The following is a 13712-nucleotide window of genomic DNA, read 5'->3' on the forward strand; positions in this document are numbered from 1 at the left end:
AGAAGAACCACCTATCAAATGAGGTACAGCTGAGGAGTTTTCAGACAGTTAATGCCTACTATGATCCTATAATCATTTATGTAAACTAAAGAGAGATGGGAATTTTCTCTTTCCTACAGGAAGGGTTAAAATCCCAAGTGACAAATCCCTTAAATATAAAATTAAGTGCTGGGATTGGGAGGGAGGAAAGGCATGATTTAATGATACAGCTGGCAGAATAAACAAAGTCTCCAACATCAACATTCAGCTACAGCATGCTACACTGCATTAATTCCTAATTTAAATTTTAGTTAGAGGGTTCAAACACTCTCAGACAAAAGACACGTCCTGCTTAAATGCAGCAGAGGCAGCAGAAACATAAACAAATAGTCTGATTCTAGTCTAAAACATGCACTAAATAGAAGTTTTCCTTCCAGTGTAGTGCTAAGTATTGAGGGTTTATATTTCAGATGTAGAATAAAGGGAAGATTCTTTTCACCAGGCTTTTGAAAAAATTATTTTTCTTTCCTAAGGAAACTGGAACTGTAAAAGGGAAAACATACACAATCAAATCTAGAGGGAAAACAAGACTTGCTCATCTCTCATTTAATCTACAATGTGGTTTCAGGGAGGCAAATATTCTCAGCACTCTGCTATGAGTTTTCTTCCATAAACACACTACTGTGTGCTCTCCTGAAAACACCCTGCCAGTACAAACTTTCTGAACTCCTATGAGTGTATGCAGCTTCAGAGCTTTACATTGTTTGCACTGTGAATACTAGGAGTATGCAAACCCAGCTGTGATGGAAGAGAATTATTGTCAACTTAACTTATCAACAGTAAGTGTCAGTATCAAAGCCCCTTGGACACTGAGGATAAGAGCACCAGGGATTTTCTTTAGCTCTCAGTATTTAGAATAATTCTTCATAATCCACCTAGTTTTCAGTTGTGATTTCATGAGAGCAGATCACATTACAATGAAACAAAAAGCTCAGTATTTGTCCCCATACAGTAATTCTTCCAGACACAGCCCAGCAATCTATCAGCTTCTCAGATTCTTGACCTGTACAGACACACGACCTTTGATCATTTATTCCTGCAAGTCTTCCACCAGTTTACCCAGCCACGAACTCGCTGATGTCAATGGGGATAGGATTACTTCAAGACACATTCTGTTAAACAGTTAAGGGGCACCAAATCCATCTGTCTTAGTCCCTTTCACCAACTGCTCCTTGCAAAGAAGTCCTACAATTCAGACCTCTTTGCTTACCCTTTTTTGACACCTTGCACCTCTTACCAGACTAAATCTGACACCCACCTTTAAAAATGCTAAACTAAACTGAAACACAAAAACCCACTGGTATGGCCTCAAGTTCATTACTTTTAAAGCTTATAAGGATCATACTTCTCATTACCAGCAGAATTACATAGGCACGTAACAAGCCTGCTAGAGAACTTAACTGCAGTCCTACCTATCACATGCCAAGAACATGGTTTTTGTAATAACAAGTAATCATAAAGAAATGCCTTTGACCCATTCTTACAGCAAACATCCTTTCATAAATAGCCTAAAACATGTTTGCTGGAGTATGTCTGTGTCACAGCAAGCATGAGACAAACAATTACAGTCATTACCTTCAACTGAAATCCAGTCTCATTCACCATTTCTTTCCATCCACCTTCCTAAAAATACAGGAGAAGAATGTTCAGTTAGAGTGATTTAAGAGTGCTGCAGCTTTTGCAAGCCCCCACGAAAGCCTGTATCAAAGGAGCTTCTCCAGTATGCCTGGCTTCTGCCTCAGTTACCCTCCCTATGTCTTTTCAAGAATATGGGTTAAGAATAACCAATCATTATGTCGTGCTTACATACTAATCTCCCCCCAAAAACTCTCTTCTCTTCAGTACTTAATTACCTCAATCTATTGGCCAGGGGCAGAAGCCACACAGCTTTGTCTAAAGACGTAGCTTAGGTCTTTAGAGAGAAGAGTAGCTATCATCTGTTGCCTATGAGATTACCAGCACCTCCAAGGGCCTGTGTGGCTCAAGGCAGAGAGCAGACAACACACAGGTGACAACAGTTTGCAGTGCACATGCCATCACCCAGCTCAGGTGTACCGGCTGATTTTCCACTATTTTCAGGTCCCATACATTGGTTCACCTACACACTGTACTGTGCCATGGCAAACACAGCTGCTCAGTCCAGTATTTGGGAATCTCTCATCCAAGTACAGAAAAAAGAACCATTCAATATCTCCTAAAGTTGAAAGCTGCAGAATGAAATGCTTCAGCTCACAACTGGACCACAACTTTCATGACAACGTATTGTACTGGTTTTGGACCACGACACATGAATGGATCATGATCCAAACCACAAGGCTGAAGAAACCATGGATATCCAAAGAGTGAATTGGAAGCCAGTGCTGTCTGTGCAGTCAGCTTTAGTCCTATAGAAGCTTTTCCAACCAGCATGCATTAGGTTCCCAAAAGGCTGTTCCAAAGAGGTGGAAATTCTCTCTTAGGAGCCTTACAACTTGACTGGAAAAAAGTCGTAAGGTACATTAGAAGGGCAACTGTACAACTGCAGTGTGCTGTTAAGAAGCTTCACATTGTCTACCCTTCCTCCTGACATAGAGCAAGCTATGGGTCAATAGAAAGGAAGAAGATCAAAAGGACATTATCTTAAATAAATAATCACTAAATAATGTATTTAGAAATAACTTTACTATACCTGCGTTAAAAAAGCATAGAAGATTTTGTCTTGGCAAAGAACAGGATGTGAAGCCACACGTAACAAGAAGTTTTCCAAACCAATTCTTCTTCTTTCCACAAAATCTGGATCCATATTATCTGCTGATAGCTTATGCCAAACAAAGTCAGCCTAGTTAAACAGAAGAGTGTCAAGAGTAAATTAAAAAACAAACAAAACAAAGCAAGCCACAGTTCCGGTTTCCTTACCCTTTTTTCTGGCAAAGGTGGAACAACAATATGTGGGTAGGTAACTGACAAATAATTCCTCAGCAACTCAAATTCACTGTAACGTCGCCACAGGGAGTCCACAGGGGCACATTGTCCCTCGCTCTGGGACTCAACAGCTCTGAAAGATAAAGCAGCAGATTTGAACATTAGTGAGCTACCACCTACTCCCTCAAACCATCAGTGCAATTATAGCAAAGGCCCCAGGAATAGTAGTGATTACTGCATGACTTGACCATAACCTAAAGCAACCTTAATTCATTTCATGTCTACATACTTAATTTAAAAATATTTATAGTTTCTGCCTGATAGCACTCAAATTTTCTAGGAACACAGGAAAAGTCAACGCACTTACACATCAAAAACAAACAGGTGGGTCACAATTGAGTAAAGAGTCACACACGTGACTTAGTCTGCACCATTATAGAAACAGCCCAATTTCTCTTGAAACAGTGTTAGGTTCAAAGTCAGTAAAATTTCACGAGTACCTGAAGGATACAGAGTATTGTAAGAAGAAATTTACTATTCAGTGGGAAAGTCTGCACTTCAAAGGACAAAAATTGTCTTGCATACAACAGTTGATACAGTTACAAATATAACTTTAAAAATATTAAGATATTTTAAAGGATATTTTTAGAAAAAGAGCAAATTTCAAAGCACTTCTGATTTTCTTTTTGTTCAAAGTGACATATTTAAGGACAAAAAAATGTAACAAACTAGCCAGAGCAAATGGGTACAAAATTGATGCATCTCAAAAATTCGTTGAAGACTTAAAACCAACATCACCTATCAAGGTAATAAAGGATTTTATGTTACTATAAAAGGAGAAATCATTGAATATTGTAGGATTGGAAAGTAATACAAAAACTTGACAAGAAAAATAATTTTTCATACAAGACATTCAAAGCAACAGAATCATAAATCAAAAAATCAGTATCATAAAATAAGCATTGGGTAGTAACACTTCTTGGCAGTTAGCACTTGCCAGAATACAGAGAGAGAATTCACACAAGGCACTTAACAGAAAACAGTGATGTCTATATCTACTTTAGTTCTTCATTGAAGTGACTAATTAGCATACAGAGCACTGGTATAAACCTACATGGAACAGTACTGACTGCTGAGTTTGGAAGGCACCTCTGCCTGTCTGTGATCCAACTCCCTTGCTCAAAGCAGGCTGCTCTGAGCCACATCCAGCTGGGTTTTAAGTATCTCCAAGGACAGAGACTCTACCACCACACTGAGCAACCCATTCCCATGTATGACAAACCTCACAATAAAAAGGGTTTCTTACTTTTAAATCGAATTTCCCATGTTTGAATTTGTAGCCACTGCCTTTTGCCCTCTCTCTGCATGACAGGAGTCTGACTCCATCTTCTTTACCTCTCCACCAGATACTGATCCACAACTGCTAAAATCAGCTGTCTCTTGCACAGGCTGAACAAGACCATCTCTCTCAGACTCTCCAATCAGAGGTCAGACAATCCAAGTCCATAATCATCCTCATGGCCCTTCACTGGACTTGCTTCACTAAGTCCACATGCTTCTGGTGCTGGAGAACTCAGAACTGGGCACAATAAGTTATGAACTACAATTAAGTTACTCATGTGGTACTTAGTAGAATAGAGTGCTACATTCCTTTTTCCAGCAAAAGTCAGGCTTTACAGTTCCTGAATTCATAAGAACTTTCTGAAGTTTTAAAACATCTAAGTAGTACACAAATTATTGATAATTTTAAGCTATTCTTAACCTACAAGGTCGGATTTCTAATGATCTAACTGAAAAACAATCCCACTCCAAAGCGGCCCCAATTATTTGATACATTTAAACAAAATATGAAATGCCTCTATTTGTGAACTCTCATTAGAGAGGAACAGTCTTGATATATACTTTGGTTTAGTTACATCTTAAGGTGGAAATAATATCACATAGAAGAATGCAAAAGATACTTTTTTAACTTAGTAAGCTGGAACATTTTTTATGTATCTACCCATGCCTTGGAGAAAGAACATTTATTCCAGGTGACTGAATTTTTAGGGAAAAAGAAACTTCACAACTAAGAAGAAAACAGGATAAATTCATAGCATTTAACACAAACTGCTAGAGATTAAAACTATTTGAGAGCGACTCAAGAGAAAAAGGCGAGCACACTGCTGACAGCCACTATTCACACTGCCAGCATCCTGCAGAATCCTTCCCTATTAGAGTATTTTAATTCAATGAAGCTGCACCTGCAAATACTGAGTTCTGAACAGGGTAAGCTCAGCCTAGCCTGCAATGACAGGCTGTGAAGCATTCCTCCCCACACTAACTGCTGCACCATTTAAATATTTCAAGAACACTTCGGCTCAAAGCAGGTATCTAGTGATTGAACTATTGATGAGTAGAGGTAAATTTGAATAGATAAGGAATTGAGCTACTATGCCTCAAAAGATGAACTGTTTAGTCGAAAGCTGAAGGCACAAACATTGCATTCCTAGAGGAGAAACTCCCAGCAGGTTTGGTAAACAATCTGGCCATTCAAGACACATGAAAGTACTTCAGAATTACAGATTCTTTTTATCTTCAGCTTCAGCAGCTGTGCTGATTTACACCATGGGATTCAAGAGCACTACTTTCACATGGGTTATCATCACCTCTTAAGCAAGACTGCTACCATCCATACATGATAGTATTATGGGGACCCTGCCTGAGAACAGGCTGCAAAAGCAAACATAAGCAAGAAGGCAAGAACAACACAGGTCAGGACTGTCCTGAGAACCCAGCCACATCCCAAGAGGGCCCATCTGTGCTGCAGATACAGATGGTGCTGTGCCAGCCTTCTGACAGGAGAATGGTCCACTCTAAATTATGCTTTTAATGCTCTGAAATTGTTTTGCAGAGTTAATTAGAAAGTAGGAGCAGCAAAGACCATGGTTGAGCCTTAACTGCCAAAAAAAAGCAGCCCTTTCTAAACATGCCTGCTTATCAGCTTTCTATTTGTTACAATTAATAAGAACCCATCAGTTATTTTAAAAAAACCCATAGTAGTAACATCTCAGTCTACACACATTAAGCAGAAAACTAAATTTTAATCAAAAATTTTAAAAGGTCACTTGGGAGCATAGCACTTCAGCAAGAAAGGACCACAGCTTTATAGAGAAGCCTAGTCCTACATCAGCACAAACCACTACCTTGTTACTTGAAATTTTATGCCCGCACAGGGCCTCAAGAACTCCAGGAGGAAGGAAGCAGACTGCTAGACCAGTTCATACCACTCACTGCATCTTTCCTGCCCACACTGAAGACACTAAGGAAGTTTACTACATCTAAAGCCTACTGTCAATTTATTCTGACAAAGCAGATCTGTGGACAACAGCTAGGCTTTCCTCAGTCTAAGTTAATCATGCTTTACAACCCTTGTGAGGGACACAAAACCTCACACTATACCCTGAAGAAAAAGATTAAATTACTACCAGAGGATCTTGAAGGTCAAACCTGCCTGTGTAGTTTATTCTTTCTTAACTAGACAGCATCTGATACAACTCCTCACTGTAGTCTGTGTTAAGCAGCCTGACATTATTCTCATCTCAGATCATACTTGTTTCCTTTATTCTAACATGCATTTATTCTCACTGTCTCAGAAGCGCAAACACTGCCTTTTACAGCTTTTATCTTCATCAGAAGGGCACCTATGTAGCACCTAACAAAGAAACCATGCTTCTTTGATTAATTGGCTTGAATACATTTAAGACATTTTGAAATTATTAGTATCAGTTTCAGATTCCCCCTTACACCCAGGCTCACAGTAAAGCTCCCAGATTGTGCTTTCTAGAGCACACAATGCTGCAGAGTTGGGTAAAGGAGGGGAGCAGCAAAGTTCTTTGCAAAGCTGCAGTGGGAAAGCATTGCACAGCCCTCAGTTAGGAGCCTGTGTCAGCACCATTACCTTTTAAACGAGGTAATAAGAGTTTGAAACTGCACGGATGGATTTGGGACAAGCAACCAAGATGAGAGAAATCTTTTTTTTTTTAATCACACCAAAAATGTCTCCACCTGGTTACATATGAGGTCATAAAATACCACCAATTACAAGAGCATTTCTCCCCAGGAACACCACTTCAGAACGGAAGTAGAAATCCACAAAGGCACTCATTACACTTAATACCTTCACTACCATCTAATTTTTTAGACCACATTATGAACTCCCCCATTAAATGCAAGTATTGCAGACCAGTTTCAATTAAGATTATAATCACTTGTTGACATCCAGTCAAACTTCTCAATTTGTTTTGGTTCTAAAAACACAATATAATACTTGTGCAGTCTTCAGGCAGGAAAACCATATGTTTCCCCTTTAAGTACACTTTTAACAATGCAAGTTATTCATTGAATGAACCAACCTGCCTGAAAAAATTAAAAAGACAAAATTGAAACCTTCAGCTTTTACATTTATAACTGATGTTATCATAACCAATTCAAAGATTACATTACTCCATGTCTCATTTATTTGCCTTAACTCAAAGTGTCAGTGTGAAAACTTTAGTCCATCTAATTAACCTCTTCTCACTTCCCATTTAAGACTAATTATCTTAAATGAGCCATTAAACAATTCTGAAAGCAATAAAAAGACGAATGGCTGCAGAGTACTAAATCAGACAAGAAGGAAATACACAGGTTTATTTCCTTGTAAAAGCAATCACCTCTTCAACGGGAGAGGCAGTAACTTTGCTTTCAGCCTTTGACCTTCCAGTGTACGAGAAGTGACACTTCCTAGAGCGGGCAAGGTTCACTCCCTGCGCAGAGGAACACCATTTTAGAGGGATGGGCAACTTTTTCCACCAGCTATTTAGAAATAGTTTCTGTATTCAGGCCTCTCAGACAGCTGATGTCTAATAATTGCTCTTCACCTGGCAAGCTGTATGACAAGGAGGCACTTCTCTTGCCAGAAGATTTTTCACAGCCAGATGATTCTTTGGTTTTTTTACACTGTCACACAGTTTACTGTATTTAACTAAAACATACATTTGTTAGGCAGATGAATGATTCACAGAATCAATCAAGCAAAAACCAACAGAAAACTAAGTTCTCAAATCCTCTGTCTTCTTTCACCTCCTAACTCTCCCCTGTTTAAAGCTCAGGCTGAATTTAGACTTTTTCCCCTCATACCTCCTTTGGAGTACTTTGGACAAATCTTCCTGACTCCCATTTGCCAAAATCTGCCTTTTGCTGTTTTATCAGAACACAACATACCTCTGTGGGCATTCATCCTCTGCCTCTTCCAAGGAAACCCATGCCTGGGCTTTCCACCTAATCCAGTGTGAAATAGGAAATGTTGAGAAGGGGATTAAACAAAAGCAACAAAGGCAAAACTCCTGAAATCCCACAACGTGGCACTGCTATCACTGAACTGTGGCCTGGCCAGCTACTAATTTCCAAGTTCATTTCTTGCACAGAAACTTTCTTTAGAAGTTCTCACACATTGGATGGGCAAACCAAGGTCTTAGCAGAGAAGCAGGTATCACTCGTGTAACAATTTAACTTTTGGAAAACTTTCCAAATACTGAAAACAGAAATACGACTAGTAACTTCCCAGCCATATTGGGGAAGTAAAAAGGAAATTAACTGAGCCCCCTTGTCAAATTACTGCAAGAGGAAGTGAAGACTAGTAGGGCTGGAAACTAGGGATCCTGCTGTTAAGTGGTCAGATACCAGGCTGCACAAACTTATGCTACTTTTTCCTAAAGCCACATTTAAAACAGAACAAAAAAATACACTCTAGTCATCATATTGTTTGATCAGGAAGAACAGGATAGAGACCTTATAGTCAGCAGGGATGAAAGGAAAGTGAACTAAATGGAAGTGTCCTACTACTACAGAGGAAATTGTTTACTTTAAAGGAGACCACGAAAAAAAAGGCATTCCCTGTATGTTCTATAATTAAAAGTGCAATACTACAGAGCACTGTAGAGTCTGATTGACTTTCTGCTCTGTCATGAAAAATACCAGGGACAAGGCCAGGAGTCAGATTCAGGGGTTTATTCTACCTGAGTTCTTGTAGTTTCATGCAGACTCTGATATAAAACAAAGCTGCCTAAAATTCTAAGAAGTAAGTCTGGGTTTAAGTGATGTCCTGAATATTTGCTACTTCCCTTATAGAAAGCAAGTGATATGCTGAGCACATCTCATGAAGGAATATTTAGCTACACATCCTAAGAATTTGTACTTGCCTTAATGCCATTTCCCACAAATAGGTAGAAGTGAACTCTGTTCTCACCGGGGGAATATAAAAATTGATTTATTTTTAAATAACTATATCGTTTAACAGAAGCTGTGAAACAAACCGACATCACGACGGGTTGAATGGAAATAGCTCACCATAAAAATCGAATTAGCTAATGCAGAAAGGTGTACACCAAGAAGACTCTTTCAGGAAGCACAGCCTTTGGAATTGGCTGAGGCTCTGCAGTCTACAGCAGTGAAGTTTGTTTTGTCTCCAAGAAATATATCTACATCAAGGTATAATATCACATTAAAAAAAAAAAAATCAACAAAAGTCACACAAAAATGTGAGCATAGTAATAAATCTTTTCATTTTAAAAAGCAACAACATCACTTGCATTTTGAAAACATTTTCACCAGCACCAGTGAAACTTACGTGCTAAAGGTTTAAGCACTCAGCTCCTACTCTGTAACAAATATACTATGGTCGTAATTGTATCCATCTTGTGTCTCTTACTCACCCAGATAGAATTCCACAATTCAAACTGAAATTAAATGCTAGATAGCAATAATGGTGGAACCCCAGTTCACATAAACATAATGCAACTATTATTAAGTGGTCTTCCCTTTATATTACTACAAACAGTTTCATTCTTCAGCTACAAAATATCTTATTACCCACAGACAAATTACTGTGAAGCCCACCTACAGCTACAGGCCCAGCAGGAAGCACATTTAATAGCCACCAATTATATTTATGCAAGAAATTTTGCCTTCTCAGCAAAAGGAATAGAGAACCTATTTTATTAGAGATGTGACAAACCCACATTTTCAATAGCTCTGTGACAAACATGTAATTGGTCTTGGTATTTGCTGACTACAGAGTAAAATAAATCTTAATGAAAGAACACAATCTGGCCAGCAAAGTACAGTTTTGCCACTACGAAAGAACAACTGGGAAAGACCAGTGGGAGCAAATCTAAAGTAATGCAAGGATGACTGGAAAAGGAGATGCAGTCAGCATGTTCTGGGGCTGCATAAATCTGGCCCCAGAGTACACTTCATATCACAGTTAGACCCCACTGATTACAATTTTCTTCTCTTTTCCTTCAGAAATATCATTACAATAAAAATAACACTACTTACATGAGAGGGTGTGATCTTTAATATCAATACGCTGTAGAAGGATTTTTAAGCATCTGCGCAACTGTCAAAGAGTTACAATATTTGAAAAGTACATGTCTATTTTGGATTTCATTCTTTAAGTTCAGCGGAAATATAATAAACTTATGCCAGCAGGCCTGCAGTCGGTGTGACTGGTGTGTCCATCAGTTAAACAAGCGAAGAAGCCTTTTAACTAGCAGATAGAAGGCTTACGTGACAGTATTACAATTTGAACTGCTCAGAGCCTTTGCAAAATGAAACTGCTTCATTTCAGAAGGTTTTCTTTGTACAGCAGATCATTCCAAAGGCAAGGCCCAAAAGTTAAAACTAGTAATATAAAGAAGAGCAAAACAAAACTCCCAATAAAGTCTAATTCTGAAATTCTTGTTTCTAATTCTGAAAATCTGAGTAACATGATCCTGCTTAACAGGAGTTATCTGTGACTGTTTGGGAGGTAACAATACGTTAGAAGAGATTTTAAAGCTTTGCTCACTACTCAATACTTGAAGTTTTGTGTTTGTGGTACTGAGAATGTTTATCATACCAGTAGTATTAATCTTGTTAACACAAGAAGACTGGGAGCAGTAAGTTCCCCAGTGAAAGTTCAAGCTAGTATGAAGAAAGGAAATAATTAACTCTAACCCTTAAACCATCTACAAGGAGTATGTGGTAATCAGATCAAGCAAAACACTTAAAATATAAACTGAGCAGTAAATTTTGACCACATGACACAAGTCACAAGACTTCTCTTTCTTGTCATCTCAAGCAAGCCTAACCGTTACTTTAAACCTCTCTCAAACACAATCTCACAAATACACGTATAAATTTGTCCAGCTTATGTCCAAAAAATAACCAAGCAGTTGCTGACACCATATTAACGCAACAACTTTCAAACACACATTTTTCCACCTAGCCCCAAATGAAGAATTACAGTACACAGTTACACAACACCAGCGCTAGTACTGGAGATCAGCTGCCAAATTTTCACAGGAAAAGATCCTCCAGAGTGGGTTGATAACCACATAACAAAGCACAAAACAGCTAAATCCTCTCATCAACTGTACCTGATTATTTTTAGGGGTGGAAGGAAGGAAAATCTGTTTAGAGTGGCACATCCATGTACTCTTGAGAGTGAGCTCTCATCACCCACCTAGTCTCAATGAGGTAAGCAGTGTACGTTTCTTGTATGTTCATGGCATTCCTCCCAGTCCGTTTTTCAGCTTCTGAAACCGTGATTTCCATTTTCTTTGCCAAACAGTCTTCCATCTTTTTAGAAGAGGAAAATAAAGATTCATGTAACATTAACCACACAAGGCAAAGGCTACTAACCCTGCCTTCCCTTCTCCTACACCACATTCGTTCAAATAAGACAGGTCTCTGTGGGATAAAGGCCTTGACAGGGCTTTGCTTTATACCTATGTTCTGTATCATATTTTCAAGTGAAAACTGGAAACCTGCTTTAGGGGGAAAACAGAAAGTCAACAAACTGACAGCTTCAGGTACCAAAAACCACCCTGAGCCGGGAGGATACAGAAAAAAAAATATTTTTCTTTACAGGTAACAAAGTAACCGTTTTAAAAAACCAAACAAACTAAGCCGAGTACTTTCTATCCAAACACTTCCCAAATACCAGCGAATTCCTCCTCAGGACACCCGGGACACATGTAGCCACCTCTCCCCTTTCACAGGAAACAGAATATATCCGGACCAAGATGTTTTTCTTTTAATCTCGCAGAGGAGGATCGTTATCTTTTATACACTGGCCGCCAGAAATCAGTAAGGACCACACGCCCACCACGGAAAGGCAAAGCTGCACTGACCAGGGAGGGGGAGTCACTTGTGAAGTTAAGGGGGGAGCGGGAGACAAAAAGATATTTGATAATTATAAATAATAATCTGACACTAGGGACGAGGATAGAGGGTGCACAAAGCTCTCTCACAGCGGCCAGAACGGGACTGAGAAGAGAATCCCGCAGTTCAGAGGGTCGTGCTGCACAGCTCTGCCCCGCGCTCCACCGAGCAGGGCTCGGCCCCAGGCAGCGGGGGAAGGGCTCGTCCCACCTGTAGCCCCTTCCCGCCGCGGCGGCCAGCGCTGGGCGAGCGCCCGGCCCGGCCCCCCCGAGCCCCGCCGCGCTCCCCGCCGGCCCGGGCACCGCGCTCAGGAAAGCCCGGTGCTCGCCCGGCGGAGCAGGCCGTGAGCCCGGGGAGGGGGACGCCGCCCCTCCGCCGCCGCCCCCCGCACCCTCACCGCGGCCAAGGGCTGCTCCGGGGGCGCGAGGGCGCCGTCGTCTTCCTCCTCTTCTTCTTCTTCCTCCTCTTCCTCCTCCTCCTCCTCCTCCTCCTCCCCCACCGGGCGGCTGTCGCTCGGCTCAGGCTCGGTGCTCTCCATGGGGCTCGGGGGCTCGGCCGCGGCGCTCCGCGCAGGCGCTAAGCCGGGCTCCGGGCAAACCCACGGCCGGTCCTAGAGCCGGGCCGGGCCGGGGTGTGTCCGCGGGGCGCGGGGCTGCGGGCGGGGGCGAGGCGAGGCGAGGCGGCCCCGGCCCCGGCCCCCGCCCTCGCCACCCTCCGCCGCCGCCCGTGCCCATGGAGAGGGTCGATCCGGGGGTGCTGAGGGCGTCCTGCCCACCCTGTGCCCAAAAGAGGCTCGTTCGTGCCCCTGTGCACGGACACCCCTCGCTGTGACAGTGCTCCGCTCCCCCACAGGCAGCCTTGAGCCTGCTGTCCCTGTCTGGGACAAAGCTTCCCCCGGCCCCTCACCCGCACTCTTACAGCTGGAAATGTTTATTTCTAGGATTTGTTTGTGGTGTTGTTCCCCTCTTAGTTCTCAGGTCACCGAAGAGTTTCTTGTGCCATGCTTGGCACACCTTTCCTGCTTGTTTGTTTGGGTTTTTTTGACACCCTGTGTTGTTATAACAAATAGCACACCTTAAACAAAAAATACATTCCATATTAACGGGAAATATTTCAGATATTTTCTCCTCTTTCGTCTATAGTAGGATTTGTCACTTTCCTTTATTGAGCCTCTTTCAGCAGCCATTAACTTTCCCACAGGATGTTTGTTAGCATTAAGCAGCTCGGGTTATTTTTTTAAAGCCCACCAGCCCATTATTGTCACACTCACTCCTTCACTCGTAGTGAGCGACTCAGTCGTGCTGTGCTCCTTTTGCCTTACCCTCCTGGCTGCCAGCCTTTTCCACCAGCTCCCTCCAACACCAACAGTGGCTGGACATCCAGAAGTGCATTTTCCTGCCCACCATCTCTGCTGAGCAACACCCAAGGATGTCCCATCCTGCCACGCTTCCTCAGGAGGGAATGGAGCAGGTAAAATCTGCCAAGTTCATCTCTGGGGAAGCCTCTGACATTATATAATGAAAACCCCAGCCGTCCCATCTCTT

General features: G+C 41.5%; 1 protein-coding gene across 2 annotated transcripts in view; it reads right to left on the minus strand.

The window, feature by feature from the left end:
• The window catches only part of SNX4 (sorting nexin 4), a 32806-nt gene extending 20018 nt beyond the window's left edge, over positions 1-12788 (minus strand). Inside the window, exons 1-5 of one of the 2 annotated variants that reach the window (XM_032114531.1) lie at positions 12566-12788; positions 11468-11583; positions 2935-3073; positions 2708-2836; positions 1615-1662 (exon numbers count right to left, since the gene is read on the minus strand). In XM_032114531.1, coding sequence (XP_031970422.1) covers positions 1615-1662; positions 2708-2836; positions 2935-3073; positions 11468-11583; positions 12566-12706 — 573 coding nt within the window. In that variant the 5' untranslated portion in view covers positions 12707-12788. Of the gene's footprint in view, positions 1-1614; positions 1663-2707; positions 2858-2934; positions 3074-11467; positions 11584-12565 lie in introns of both variants that reach the window. The other variant, XM_032114530.1, reaches the window with a different exon arrangement.
• Positions 12789-13712: the final 924 nt, after the last annotated feature.

This window comes from Corvus moneduloides, chromosome 7 (assembly GCF_009650955.1).
Source record: "Corvus moneduloides isolate bCorMon1 chromosome 7, bCorMon1.pri, whole genome shotgun sequence".
NCBI lineage: Eukaryota > Metazoa > Chordata > Aves > Passeriformes > Corvidae > Corvus > Corvus moneduloides.